At 43.3% G+C, this 15,312-nt stretch overlaps 1 protein-coding gene across 3 annotated transcripts in view; it reads right to left on the bottom strand.

The window, feature by feature from the left end:
* Nucleotides 1-12,827: 12,827 nt before the first annotated feature.
* LOC110532453 (reelin) overlaps nucleotides 12,828-15,312 on the bottom strand; it is a 296,686-nt gene continuing 294,201 nt past the window's right edge. For all 3 annotated transcript variants that reach the window (XM_036980629.1, XM_036980637.1, XM_036980632.1), the window contains exon 68: nucleotides 12,828-14,300. In XM_036980629.1, the coding sequence (XP_036836524.1) occupies nucleotides 14,201-14,300 (100 nt within the window). In that variant the 3' untranslated portion in view covers nucleotides 12,828-14,200. The remainder of the gene's footprint in view (nucleotides 14,301-15,312) is intronic.

Here is a 15,312-nt window from a genome sequence, read left to right as displayed (position 1 = left end):
AACCTTGCACACCAGTGAGTACCAGAGCCAGATTTAGATGTAGAAGATCTTACTCTGACACTATCATGAGAAGAAGCAGAGCAGAGCAGGGCCTCTGAGTAGGCTGGGCTGCTGCAGGATAGGCTGCTCTACTTCCTCCAGGCCCCTAGGGCAGAGTAGAGAGATAGAGGGACAGAGGAACTGCCTATCATGGTCACGCTCAGACAGAGTGCTGACTGATCGAAAGTAATGATGGGCAGGGCAGTAACTGGGTCATCAAGAGTGTATGGATGCGTGTGACAGAGGGAGAGAGAGAGCGCAGTAATGCGCCCTTCGTATGTGAATCTACAGGTGTACTATTGTTCTCCTTCTCATTATATGATAAATTGCATCTGACACGCTCAATTAGGCTCTTCATTTGTTTCGTTTCATTGTTTGCAAACCAGGATCTTTTCAGCACTACATGAGCAAAATGTGCTGATCATGAATAATGTAGTGTGTTGTGGATCCTCAGGCGATGGCTCTGTATGGTCCTTCTCAGTAGCAGCATAGCAGCATTGAAGAAGCAGACTGCAGCTAAGGGGTGTGCATGCTCAGACATCAGCCTAGATCTGGCTAGATTGTCCTCAGCACATGCACAAACTTCCTTCATTCCAGAACATACCAAACAGCATTTCAGAATGCCCTGAGTTTATTTTCCCAAGATACTCTGCAGTAACAGTTATTTAGCATCAGCCTCATTTAATGAAGGAAGATATGATTAGTATAATATCACTACATAGACTATTACTATACTAACTAGAAGTCCATCACAGTGTCTTGGTGGTTCTTCCATTTAGGAATGATGGAGGCCTCTGTGTTCTTGGGGACCTTCAATGCTGCAAAATTATTTCGGTACCCTTCCCCAGATTTGTGCCTCGACACAATCCTGTTCTTCGTTGTCATGACTTAGTTTTAGCTCTGACATGCATTGTCTAGAGTAGGACTAGAAGTCCATCACAGTGTCCCACATCCACATCAATGTTGATAGTATTAATATCCTGTGAATCGACATGTAAATGATGCCAATCAATGTATGTAGCCTAACTCTACAACAAGAGAGAGGGGAGGGAGAGAGAGACATAGAGCGAGACAGACAGACAGAGATCAAGGTAGTAAGGGAGAAAGATAGAGACAGAGAGAACTGGGAAAACAAGGCCAGCTTGCTTTCTAGAGCAGAACAGACATCTAAGCCTGAAAGGTGGACTGTCTGGCTAGATTGAGTTTGATGTAAAGTCATTGTTCATGTGAGTTTACTCCTGTCAGGTCTCATATTTCACTCTCAACATCATCCTATTTTGCAGGGTCCTAGCATCCTACTTTTTGCTGTATTCCTGTGGCACATAGGACACACAAAGACGTGCACGTGCACACACTGCTGGTTTTGCATTTGGAAGCCTATTGAGGCATCTGTCACAATGACATGTTGAAACAGTTGACTTATGTTGTTTTCTCCATCTAATCACAATGAAAAACAGAGGAGCAAGAAAGACCGTCTCCCCTGTCATAGCCACTACTGGGGGTGCTGTGCTGTGCTACAAGCTTTCTCTGCTCTGTCCAGTATAAAGCAAATACACAATTGTTGATTGGTTTGTATAAATAACAGCTCTTTTTTTAGTAATGCCTTAAACTGCTATAGTGTGTAGAGCATTCTACTTTTGCTAGTTTCTTCTGTCGGGCAATACTGATTTAGCATCCTAGAGAGTACTATGACAACCATAGTTTTACAGTTGACAGACTCTTCAAAACACAGTACATCCGAATAAGCCCCCCTCTTACAGCTGTTTCTGTCAGCTTCAGCCTCCAGTAGTATAACAGTATAAACAGCAGACAGAAATAGGGGTTTCAATAGCAATAACAGAGTAGGGCAGCACTATTAACACAGTTGGAGGGGGATGACAGCTGATAATTAGGACCGTCATTCGCCCAGCACAAGTGATCGATAGAGATAACAGAGGCTCCCAGTCCCAACCATTAGAAGGGTAAGCTTAGCTGTCAATCCAAAATAAAAATGACCATGTACATTTACATCATTGGCCCATTTCCTGGACACAAAATCAGCATGTTTTTTTGTCCAGGACCAAGCTTCAAAAGCTTCGGAAACCGGCCCCAGATGTGTTGGATAGTACATCCACTCAAGCTGGAAAAATGTATTGTAACTTACCTGAATGGTCAGAGAAGGGCAGCACAACAAGCCAGGGTAAAGTGAAAGGTAGATGGAGAGAATTAGTGATTGCAATACATTTATCCAACACTGCCACCACCTGGTTGATTAACACAGGTACATTCCTACCACACTGCCTGAGTCTCAAAATACTAGTCTGTAGGACTTTAAACATGAGCTGCAGCAAACATCTGTAGCTAATAGTACTTAATTCACAAAGATAATGCTGCTTTGAATCCCTCTACTGGGTACAACTGACCATTACATTCAGTGTGTGTGCTGCAGACCCCAATGTACAGTAGTAGCATGTTAGCATGACATGGCTACACAGCACAACCTGATCTGGGAACAGGTTAAATGTACAACAGTCAGCTGTCAAGATCTATTCAAGTGGTCATTGTCATTTCACCACTTCTCAGTGCTCACATTCAGCTGAGTTACCTCTTCAAAATCAACAAATTACACTTAATTCAAGGAAAACTGTTTTTTATTTGAATACCCATTGGTTGATGCCTTAGCAAGTGTAAACGACAACAAACCACTGGCCACACCATATAGCATGGGAGCGTAATATTTAGTCCAAATATGATCCTAAATAAATCAGTCATAAAGAGAGACAGAGAGTCATCTGAGGGCAGCAGCTGGAGCTTGGAAACAGCCCTGCTTATGGGACAGCAGCCAGGCGCACACACAAAGAACACACACACACACACACACACAGACACAGTGACACACACACAGTCACACACTCACACACACAGTGACACAACACACTTTCTCAAATGAGATAACTGCCTCCACCTTTCTGCTCTCAGCTCAGTGCTCAGGAGCACTGTACTGTAATGCATTATGAAGAGATTATGAAGAGATGTGATTGTCACACTAATTACTGACAGAGCTCAGTGGAACTGAGTGGTGAACTTCATGCACGCAGGAGCACAAATGGGCACACGCACATACACAGGACAGTGACTCTCTCTCTCTCACACTCACTCACTCACTCACTCACTCACTCACTCACTCACTCACTCACCAGGGTTTGCATTAGCCGGTAATTGCCAGCTTTTGGCCCGAAAAAATAGATTGAAAGCCGATATGTAAATAAAATTGTATCAGGATAAACTGTCCCGATTTCGCTCTTCATCACCATTCTCTCACATGCTCCTGCTACTGAGAAGGAAGATAGAGTGAGAGAGGAGCCTTGGGCTACTGTTTGTGAAGATGGAAGCCTTTTCATTAAAGTAAAACAAAAGATAGATAGTATGCCTATAGTGAAAAGCCGACAAGGGGAATGTCAAGTTGTTATATTGTAGTGCACAAAAATTAGAAGAATTGCAGGCAAGACCAAATGCAGGCTACTGTGCTATCCCTATAGTCTACCACAGAGTTCTAATACCCATAAAACCTAGCGGTCAAACACGGAAATGGTTCCAATCGTTTTTCCACCATTCATTTTATCCATTGTGGATTTTCGGAACACTTCAAATAAGTGCTGTGTTTCATGTAGGCTTACCCTGGCGTGTGTAAATCTCTCTCAGACAAGGTATTCTCCTGTATTTACCTGCCAAAAATGAAACACTAACTAGCTGTTAATGTGGCTATCATACAGAATTCCAAATGCCTGTCTCACTAGGGACATGATGTTCTGGATGAGACTGACGAATCAAGGCAAAGGTAAGAATAACTGGATTAACTATCTGTTAGCTACATTTTCTAATTAATAAACGGACTAAAGTTGTTTAAATAAAAAATTATGTGAACTGATTTGGGCAAGTTATACATTGAAAATGGCTTATCTAGCTAGCCAACTAGCTAGACATCTAGCTAGCCTGTCAAGATGGCTACATTAGCCGTCTAAATCAATAAAATACGAGTTTAGGTTTCTTTGGTTTTTAGTTACCATCTAACTAGCTAGCTAACTTAGATGGTGAAGCTAGGGCTAGGCGTTATTTATGATGTATGTTTGTGTCTGTTGGTGAAGGTTGGGTAGCCTACTTCAAGTACTATTTGACTTGTAGCGTCTCTAGCTAGCTGCATACTTTTAGTCTTGCTTTTTGAGAGGTTTCAGAGATTGACTGATTAGCATCCTCTCTTGGGTCAACAGTGTGCTTGCTTTAATGCAGGAAAACATTGAAATGTTTGCTGTTACCCTCTGGACAGCAGATCATTAGTGTAGCTAGTAGGCAAGGTTATGTAGCCTTATCTAGGCTGCTATGGTGGATTTTAAATTAATTGGTATTCACACATTTTGTTTTTGGGGTAGATTTACTGTCATATTGTTGATGCCAAATTGCAAACCTTATTTGCACCTCCTCAATTCCAGGACCAATGGGTGCGCCTGAGTCTTCATAACTAGGTAAGTAGTTTCAACCTGGAACACTATTCTCCTGTTATGGTCTGTTTCAGCCATTGCAGGAAGTGATGAAGAGGAGGAGTGTGTGTAGGGTTTTGTCCCGGCCCAGCTCTAACACCTGACCTAAATAATCAAAGTACCAAATCCCTGCGATAGGCTATGATATGTAATCAGGTATGTGCTGGAACAAAAGCTTATGCACACTCCTGCCATTCAGATCTGGATCTGGGGTTGGGGTATTGATATATAACGCATGCTGCAGTCAAGTTGAACTTAAACTTGTTGACTGATGCCATGACGGCGGCTGCTAAGAAGAAAGGTGCAACTGCGAACCAGAAGGGTAGTATTGATTGGTACTGTATATGCGTTTGGGTTCCTTTTCCATGTGTATTTTCTACATTGTATAAAAATAATGAAGACATCAAAACTTAGAAATAACACATAAGGAATGTCGTAGTAACCTAAAAAGTTCTAAACAAATACCTGAAATGCATTTCAATTAAAAGTTGTGCCTTGTTAAAAGTTAATTTGTGGAATTTCTTTCATTCTTAATGTGGATACAGAATATAGCCCTGCCATATCAGGCCTTCGTGGTCGAATTGCTGAAAAAAAACTACTAAAGGACACCAGTAAGAAGAGACTTGCTTGGGCCAAGAAACACGAGCAATGGACATTAGACCAGTAGGAATCTGTCCTTTGGTCTGATGTTTCCAAATTTGAGGTTTTTGGTTCCAACCGCTGTGTCTTTGTGAGACGCAGAGTAGGTGAACAGATGATCTCCGCATGTGTGGTTCCCACCTTAAAGCATGGAGGAGGAGGTGTGATGGTGTGGGAGTGCTTTGCTGGTGACACTGTGATTTATTTAGAATTCAAGGCACACTTAACATGGCTCCCTCAGCATTCTGAATTCATATGCCATCCCATTTGGTTTGTGCTTAGTGGGACTATCATTTGTTTTTCAACAGGACAGTTACCCAACACACCTCCTGCATCAGATGACCTGGCCTCCACAATCACCCGACCTCAACCCAATTGAGATTGTTTGGGATGAGTTGGACTGCAGAGTGAAGGAAAAGCAGCCAACAAGTGCACTGCAGATGTGGGAACTCCTTCAAAACTGTTGGAAAAGCATTCCAGGTGAAGCTGGTTGAGAGAATGCCATGAGTGTGCAATGCTGTCATCAAGGCAATGGGTGGCTACTTGGAAGAGTCTGAAATATAAAATATATTTGATTTGTTTAACACTTTTTTGGGTTATTACATGATTCCGTAGGTGTTATTTCATAGTGTTGATGTATTCACTATTATTCTACAATGTAGAAAATTGTTACAAATAAAGAAAAATCCTGGAATGAGTAGGTGTGTCCAAAGTTTTGACTGGTACTGTATGTGCATGTTTGTACTGTATGGATGAGGCTTGTCACTCACGTGTCTGCCAGGCTGTCCGTTAGGGGGTAGACGGCCTTTTTCCAACTCTGGGCAGGGAAGAAGATACTGGGCTGGGAGATCTGTCCTCCACAGCAGGGGTCAGCAGGGAGACACTGGAGCACTCTGGCAGTCTGACGGACAAATCTGGGTTTGGCAGATGCCATGAGAACGCTACCTGCCCGAATGCATAGTATCAACTGTAAAGTTTGGTGTAGGAGAAATAATGGTATGTTGCTGTTTTTCATGGTTCAGGCTAGGCCCCTAATTCCAGTGATGGGAAATCTTAACGCTACAGCACAGAATGACATTTTAGACGATTCTGTTCTTCCAACTTTGTGGCAACAGTTTGGAGAAGGCCCTTTCCTGTTTCAGCATGACAATGCCCCCATACACAAAGCGAGGTCCATACATAAATGTCTTGTCTAGATCAGTGTGGAAGAACTTTACTGTCCTGCACAGAGCCCTGACCTCAACCCTCAGAAACTTTTACAGATGCACAATTGAGAGCATCCTGTCAGGCTGTATAACCAACCGCCTGGTACGGCAACCGCACCGCCCGCAATCGCAGGGCTCTCCAGAGGGTGGTAATGATCTGCCCAATGCATCACCGGGGCCAAACTACCTGCCGTCCAGGACACCTTCAGCACCTGATTTCACAGGAAGGACGAAAAGGTCAAGGACATCAACCACCCTAGCAACAGCCTGTTCACCCCACTATCATCCAGAAGGCGAGGACAGTACAGGTGCATCAAAGATGGGACCGAGAGACTGAAAAACAGCTTCTCTCTCAAGGCCATCAGACTGTTAAATAGCCATCACTAGCCGGCTACCACCCGGCTACTCAACCCTGCACCTTACAGGCTGCTGCCCTAAATAGTACATAGACATGGAATCACTGGCCCCTTTAATAATGGAACATTAGTCACTTTAATAATGTTTACAAACTGCTTTTCCCATCTCATATGTATATACTATATTCTGTTGTACTGTATTCAGTCAATGCCACTCCGACATTGCTCGTCCTTATATTTATATATTTCTTAATTCCATTATTTTACATTTAGATTTGTGTATTGTTGTGAATTGTTAGATACTAATGCGCTGTAGGAGCTTAAAAACACAACAATTTCGCGACACCCACAATGACATCTTCTAAATATGTGTACAGGTACAGTATGTGACCAATACATTTGATTTGATTTTGATTTGATCGAACACCTTTGGGATGAATTGGAATGCCGCCTGCAAGCCAGGCCTAATCACCCAACATCAGTGCCGACCTCACTAATGCTCGTGGCTGAAAGGAAGAAAGTCCCCGCAGCAATGTTCCAACATCAAGTTGAAAGCAGCAAAGTGGGGACCAACTCCATATTAATGCCCATAATTTTGGAAAGAGATGTTCAATGAGCAGGTGTCCACATACTTTTTCTCAAGTACAATTAGGTACTTTTTTCACCACTGCTGGTTAGTCAGTTCTATTATTTATAGGGAGACTCACAGAAAGCTGCGTATGGCGCCCGGGCCATGCCATTGGGACTGCCCAGTTGAATGTCATTTTTGTAATTATTTAACCTTTATTTAACCAGGCAAGTCAGTTAAGAACAAATTCTTATTTACAATGACGGCCTACTCCGGCCAAACCCAGACAACGCTGGGCCAATTGTGCGCCGCCCTATGGGACTCCCAATCATGGCCGGATGTGATACAGACTGGACTCAAACCAGGGACTGTAGTAACGCCTCTTGATCGCTGCACCTCTCAGGATCCCAAATGTAAGGAACAGTAAGGGAAGAGCAGGGTATTTCTCTGTTAGAACACAGCAGTGTTATGCAGTGTTATGTGGGTCATCAGGGGGCTTGCTGACTATCTTGACATTCAGCAGACCATTCTGAGTCATAACAGGATGCTGAGCAGAGTGGTCGGTTTGTCTCGTGAAAGGTTTGAAAGGGCCGATGTCAATTACAGAATCTGTAAATCTTGGCATGGAATGACATGAGTTATCCACTCGTGGGCTCAATGACACAACCACAACCACCAGAAACATGTGTTTCTCTTGAGTGTTTCCATTGAGGAATTAAGACAAATTACATGCAACTGTGCATTGCAGTGAGAACCTAACCTGGTCCTGGTTTCCCGATAGCGATGGAATTTAGGCTAATGCATCTTTCCTGCAACGGCCGAAGATGTAACATACATTTCCCAAAACACCACGCAGAGTGGAATGTTCGCTGTGTATTGTCGAGGCCTGTGTTCTTACTGATATAATTGAAAGAAAGCCAGCTCTGCACTCGGATCAGTGTTCCATTCAAATCTTACCTTAACATTAGAATTATTCCATGATAGTGATGACGGATCAGCTCCTAGAGAGAAATGATCACCTATGGCTGCTTACCCTATAATAATGCACTTAACCAAAATTTGGCACATCATTGCACACATTGGGCTACACATCAGGAAATGTATTGACAGTAGTTAAATAGCTAAATAAATCTATTAAATGTAAATGAAATTGATTCCAATATCTTTCAAATATATAGGCCTATGTAGCAAAGACATTGGCAACTTTGTATTTGTAGTCAACTCGTTGTGAAGTTAACGGTGGTCACAGTGAGACAGATAACCGTATTGATTATACGTTTAACGGAGATCGTCTGTGTATAAAGTGACTCGGTAGGGGAAAAATGCATCTAACGACACACTTAGCTGATCTGTGACTGGTCTGAGGCAGTCAATAAATAATGAGTGTTTTCAAGTTCAACTTTAGTAATGAGGGTTTTGGGAAACCACTCAGAGATGTAATAATGCTCTTACAAAGGTTCTAATGATGAACTTAGCCTTAAGATGCTTTTAAGAAAATGGGCCCTGTATGGCTCAGTTGGTAAAGCATGGCGCTTGCAACATCTGGATAGTGGGTTTGATTCCTTGGGTCACCCATCAGATTTTGTTGCATGCATGACTAAGTCACTTTGGATTAAAGCATCTGCTAAATGCATATACAGTGGGGCAAAAAACATATTTAGTCAGCCACCAACTGTGTAAGTTCTCCCACTTAAAAAGATGAGGCCTTCTCATCATAGGTACACTTCAACTATGACAGACAAAATTAGAAGAAAAAAATCCAGAAAATCACATTTGTAGGCTTTTTAATGAATTTATTTGCAAATTATGGTGGAAAATAAGTATTTGGTCACCTACAAACAAGCAAGATGTCTGGCTCTCACAGACCTGTAACTTCTTCTTTAAGAGGCTCCTCTGTCCTCCACTCGTTAGCTGTATTAATGGCACCTGTTTGAACTTGTTATCAGTATAAAAGACACCTGTCCACAACCTCAAACAGTCACACTCCAAACTTCACTATGGCCAAGACCAACGAGCTGACAAAGGACAGCAGAAACAAAATTGTAGACCTGCACCAGGCTGGGAAGACTGAATCTGCAATAGGTAGGCAGCTTGGTTTGAAGAAATCACGTGTGGGAGCTATTATTAGGCAATGGAAACCGTACACGAGCACTGATAATCTCCCTCGATCTGGGGCTCCACGCAAGATCTCACCCCGTGGGGTCAAAATGATCACAAGAACGGTGAGCAAAAATCCCAGAACCACACGGGTGAAGAACCTGCAGAGAGCTGGGACCAAGATAACAAAGCCTACCATCTGCAAGGGCATTGAAGATGAAACGTGGCTGGGTCTTTCAGCATGACAATGATCCCAAACACACCGCCCGAGCAACAAAGGAGTGGCCTCGTAAGAAGCATTTCAAGGTCCTGGAGTGGCCTAGCCAGTCTCCAGATCTCAACCCCATAGAAAATCTTTGAAGGGAGTTGAAAGTCCGTGTTGCCCAGCAACAGCCCCAAAACATCACTGCTCTAGAGGAGATCTGCATGGAGGAATGGGCCAAAATACCAGCAACAGTGTGTGAAAACCTTGTGAAGACTTACAGAAAACGTTTGACCTCTGTCATTGCCAACAAAGGGTATATAACAAAGTATGGAGATAAACTTTTGTTATTGACCAAATACTTATTTTCCTCCATAATTTCACTAGAAATTCATAAGAAATCCTACAATGTGATTTTCTGGATTTTTTTCTTCTCATTTTGTCTGTCATAGTTGAAGTGTACCTATGATGAAAATTACAGGCCTCTCTCATCTTTTTAAGTGGGAGAACTTGCACAATTGGTGGCTGACTAAATACTTTTTTGCCCCACTGTATATCTCTCTGGTCACCCCCAGAACTAATTCTTCCTTTGGCCGCCTCTCCTTCCAGTTGACTGGAACGAACTACAAAAATTCTGAAACTGGAAACACTTATCTCCCTCACTAGATTTAAGCACCAGCTGTCAGAGCAGCTCAAAGATTACTGCACCTGTACATAGCCCATCTATAATTTAGCCCAAACAACTACCTTCCCCTACTGTATTTATTTATTTACCTCCTTTGCACCCCATTATTTATATCTCTACTTTGCACATTCTTCCACTGCAAATCTACCATTCCAGTGTTTTACTTGCTATATTGCAGTGGCGTGCCGTGGGCCTGGGGCCTGGGCCTTCTGTGAGGTCCTACACAGTCCCACCCGAATTAATCCACCTCTTATTACCATCATTATGATGCCATGGCTCTAGACACTATACATTTAGACAGAAACCCAGTATAACCAGGCGTTGCGTCACCTTGAAATTGACATTTTTATTCAGAGAATTGCAGGGGAAGAGTACAATACCTTTTCATTGTGCAGCTCCCGTTGCCCTGCGCGCTTGTTCGTTGAGCTGTAGATCCACTCGGGTGTCCCCAAAAGTTTTCAAAAGCACCATTGCTTGTAAGTGCCCAGCCATACTTTGGTATCTCGTTGCTGCCTTGGTTAGACAACTCAAGTTTGCAAAGCCAGTGTGGCTCCAAACACCAAATCGATTGCAAATAATAGGGATTCCCAGCAGTAGTTTGCAGTGCTTCTCGGAGCCTGTGAGCCATTGATAGCGCTCGTAGTTGGAACTTTGAAAGTGGCGAACGGACCCCTTTCCCGCCTGTGACAGGCTTTGTAGCGTCGGCGTCGAGCGACCTCTCCTGACAATGTCTAACTTTTCTTGAAAAGTTTGTCTTGAGAATGGCGTTATAATTATATCCTCGACCAAATCGATATCTTCTCCTCCTTCCGCCATTGTGGGTTGAAAAAACAGCTTAGTAGTACGCAAATTAATTTGTTTATCAAATTCAGTTTCCTAGTTCTGAGGTTCTGCATAGACCTGCCCATATAGGACCTGCCTCTCAATATTGGTAATCCAATCAAAAGACGTGCACGCACTACGCCTGCTAGCTGGCTCCTGTGCAACACTGGAGCCAGCCAGCAGGCGTACAATAGCCAACTCTAAAGCTGATTGGTTGACACTAAATTTTCATTTCCATTCACTTTAAGCTACATGCGCCCGCACTGTTGATTCTGAAGGCCTGAGGGCAGATTTTAGACCCCTGGCAACACATGATGGCTGAATATGATTGGATAAAAGATCTAACATAAAGACCAGCCCTCCAAATCTCAACCTGGGGCTGGAAGCAGTGCAACCAAGAGGAAAGCTATGAAATGAAGGGTATAACTCTAACTCTGGGGAATAATTTAATACATATTTGTGGGAAAATATATATATTTTTTAATTATATTCTGATGACGTTTAGGCCAGCAGAGAAGGCCTTGCTGGCCCTGAAGGCCCACAACTGCTATATTGTATTTACTTCGCCACCATGGCCTTTTTTGCCTTTACCTCCCTTAATCTCACCTCATCTGCTCACATTGTATTTAGACTTATTTTTCTACTGTATTATTGACTGTATGTTTGTTTTACTCCATGTGTAACTCTGTGTTGTTGTATGTGTCGAACTGCTTTGCTTTATCTTGGCCAGGTCGCAATTGTAAATGAGAACTTGTTCTCAACTTGGTTAAATAAAGGTGAAATAAATAAATAAAAAGAGTGAATTGCATACTTACGAGCCCCTAACCAACAATGCAGTACAAATAAGAATAAGAACATAAAAGTAACATGACATTAAAGAGCAGCAGTAAAATAACAATAGCGAGACTATATACAGGGGGGTACCGGTACAAAGTCAATGTGCAGAGGCACCGGTTAGTTGAGGTGATATGTACATGTAGGTAGAGTTATTAAAGTGACTATGCATAGATGATAACAACAGAGAATAGCAGCGGTGTAAAAGAGGGAGGGGGCAATGCAAATAGTCTGGGTAGCCATTTGATTTGATGTTCAGGAGTCTTATGGCTTGGGGGTAGAAGCTGTTTAGATATCTCTTGGACCTAGACTTGGCGCTCCGATACTGCTTGCCGTGCGTTAGCAGAGAGAAGCCCTATGACTAGGGTGGCTGGGGTCTTTGACAATTTTTAGGGCCTTCCTCTGATGCCGCCTGGTATAGAGGTCCTGGATGGCAGGAAGCTTTGCCCTCGTGATGTACTGGGCCGTACGCACTACCCTCTGTCGTGCCGTGTGGGCAGAGGCCGAGCAGTTGCTATACCAGGCAGTGATGCAAACAGTCAGGATGCTCTCGATGGTGCAGCTGTTGAACCTTTTGAGGATCTGAGAACCCATGTCTTATGTCCAACAATAAACATTTGGGAACCCTGATCTACACCATGAGCTACACCTGCTGTGATTATAGTTGCTGTTGACTTTTTATGATATAGCCAATTTGTATAGCCAACTTTGTGGGTGTGGTAACTAATGGAAACCATAATTACTTTAGAGCCTGACACACTGTTGCAGTTATTTCGGTACCCGTAGTGGTGTCTCCTTTTGACGTTATGTGGGTAAAAAGTTGTTTTATAAATCTATTAACACACTCACAAACTGTACCAAGCAGCTGAGGTTTGGACAGTTCTTTATTTCCCTTTTATAAGGCTGCTGGGTCTCCCCATAGTGGATATACATATACTGTATGTACAGGAGACTGCTATACTGGAGTTACACTGAGAAATAGGGCTGGGAGAGGGTCCACATTACACATTAGACTTCAAGAAACAACACTGATGGAGCCTCATCTCCAGGGAGCAGAATTTAGCAGAGAGAATGAGAGGGATGCGGGTAACAGCACAAGAGAATGGGTGGGGGGGGTTGCAGCCCGATGGCCTTGAGAGAGGCTGGATGACTGCCTAATAACTTAACACTAGAAAATAACATACAGAGTTCACGCACAGTGCATCTTTAAATAGGTTACGTGGAGAACCGCCTACTATAAATATCTGTATTTTCGGGAACCAACATATATAAAAATAATAAAATAAAATAAATCATTGTTCAGTCTTAAATTTGTTTTCTTTTTTATATTTTATTTTCTGTCTTTTATTCCCCCCTTTTGCGATTTGTTCCTTCCTTCCGTCTGCCTCTGAGGAGACGGAAACGAGAAAAAACTAATCCAATCAAAAATAGCACAATACGAATTAGTAAAAAACGAATGAATGGAACACAACAGTCAAACCATCACGAAAAGAACACAGACACACTGAACAGAACAGCAAGAACACAGTACTTTTTTTAGCATCCTTATCACTGTTATGATCCTCATCTCCATCATCATCATCCTCCTCCTCAGGTACTGGCGCGAAGCAGAGGAATTTTCCTCCCTGCGGCTCAGTTGATCGTGGAAGCATCCAGCTAGCCCAGCTCCATGGCATAGAGTTGGAAAGGGGGCTCACTCCCTATATTTGCCATTATCACTTCTGTGACAGTGTGCCCTCTCCAACTCTATGCTCCCTGGTCATTACTGATTTCTCGGAATAACTTCACAGTGTGGTAGTAGTAGGACTAGGAGGTGGGTAGGATGGGGTGACAGGGAAAGCCAGGGGGTATCATCGTATCGCAACTGGAACAGGGAATCATCATATCATAATAACCATGTACAGCAACGATTAGAAAACAACTAGAAACCCGAAAGTTCATGAAAAGTCAACAAAATGGTTGCCTTTGTTGCTCCGTCACGTCTCCTTCCTTCCCATCATATGGGGGTGGGGAAGGCTTCTGACTGGCTACAGCATACACTGATGGGATGGGCCCATGTCTGGCAGAGTGGGGATTGGAAGGTTGGAGAGGGAGGGAGTGTAGTCCAAGGCTGACTGGAATCCATTTGCTGGTGGGTGGGACTCAACAGGGTGATATGTCATCAGGAGAAAGGAATGTGGTTGGTTGGTAGGTCAACTGTGTGATTGGCAGGTTATAGGATGAATCCTCTTCTCAGAGGTTAGGCACGATGTTGTAGCAGTGCCCGCCTCTTCCGGCTGTAGTAGTGGCGTAGGCCGGTCTGTCTGGCAAAGTTCATCATATAGTTTTGTTTACGAGTGCTGTAGGGAGACAAAGACAGTGAGAGAGAGAGTGGGAAGAAGAGAGGAAGAGAGGAGGGAGACCATTAGTGACCAGGAAGTGATATTAACAGTATCCACACACTCACTCATGCAGACACCCTCTTTCATGTACACACATACACTCTCATATGCAAGCTCACACACTTCTAGATCCATGCTGGCATTTTCAATTGGGTTTCACACATAACCTCTAACACTCATAAACGATATTCAATTTAGCGCAAGGTGGACTGTTTTTTTAAGATGTGCATTACTTACTGAATATTGAAATGTGTATGTGACCATCATCTTATAGATGAACAATATTGTATGTATTGACATGTTCTCAATGGCAGTATCATAAGCAGACAGGTCAACAGGACAAGACATTGAACAACATAAAACTAGAGGACACAAGACTAGCTAGAGAGCTACAGACACGGTCACAGACATTAGCTACAGATGTGGTCAGGGTTCTGGGGTTTTCTAACTCTGACCACGGTTCTAAGGATCTAAGGAAGGAGAGTGTTTGAGGTCAGAGTTCGTAGAGTAACAGCCATCATATCACTTGGAAAAACAAATCAAAGTAATAAAGGTGCAGGGGATTGAGGGAGGGAGGAGATACATTGAAAGAGAAGGTAATTAGACACAAAAAGAAGCTGTGATTGAAGATCGCGCTTCTTGCTTAGCCTGTCATTGCATCTTCTGTCCAGCGGGAGGTGCCAGTAAGCCTGGAGTGCATCCAGTGGCCTCTGGGGGGTCGGGAGGTGTGTGGTGGAGGGGTGTGGTTGAAGGTCGGAGGGTGGCAGAAACGGGGATGGGGTGAGGGTGTGTTGGGGTGCTTTGCTAACTAAAATGGGATGTCTGTCTGGCCGCTTCTGTTTTTTCTCTTTTTTTTCTCATTAACAAAAGCGAGGGACAGTATGGCAGGAGCTACAAACTCAGAGAAGGTTGTGGTTCATGGACCGGCAGCCATGGAGGTAGGGGGGAGCTTTGCAACGGTGGATTTAAA

Source organism: Oncorhynchus mykiss, chromosome 1 (genome assembly GCF_013265735.2).
Source record: "Oncorhynchus mykiss isolate Arlee chromosome 1, USDA_OmykA_1.1, whole genome shotgun sequence".
Taxonomy (NCBI): Eukaryota; Metazoa; Chordata; class Actinopteri; order Salmoniformes; family Salmonidae; genus Oncorhynchus; species Oncorhynchus mykiss.
The sequence above is the reverse complement of the archived record's forward strand: the minus strand, read 5'-3'. Positions and strand labels throughout refer to the sequence as shown.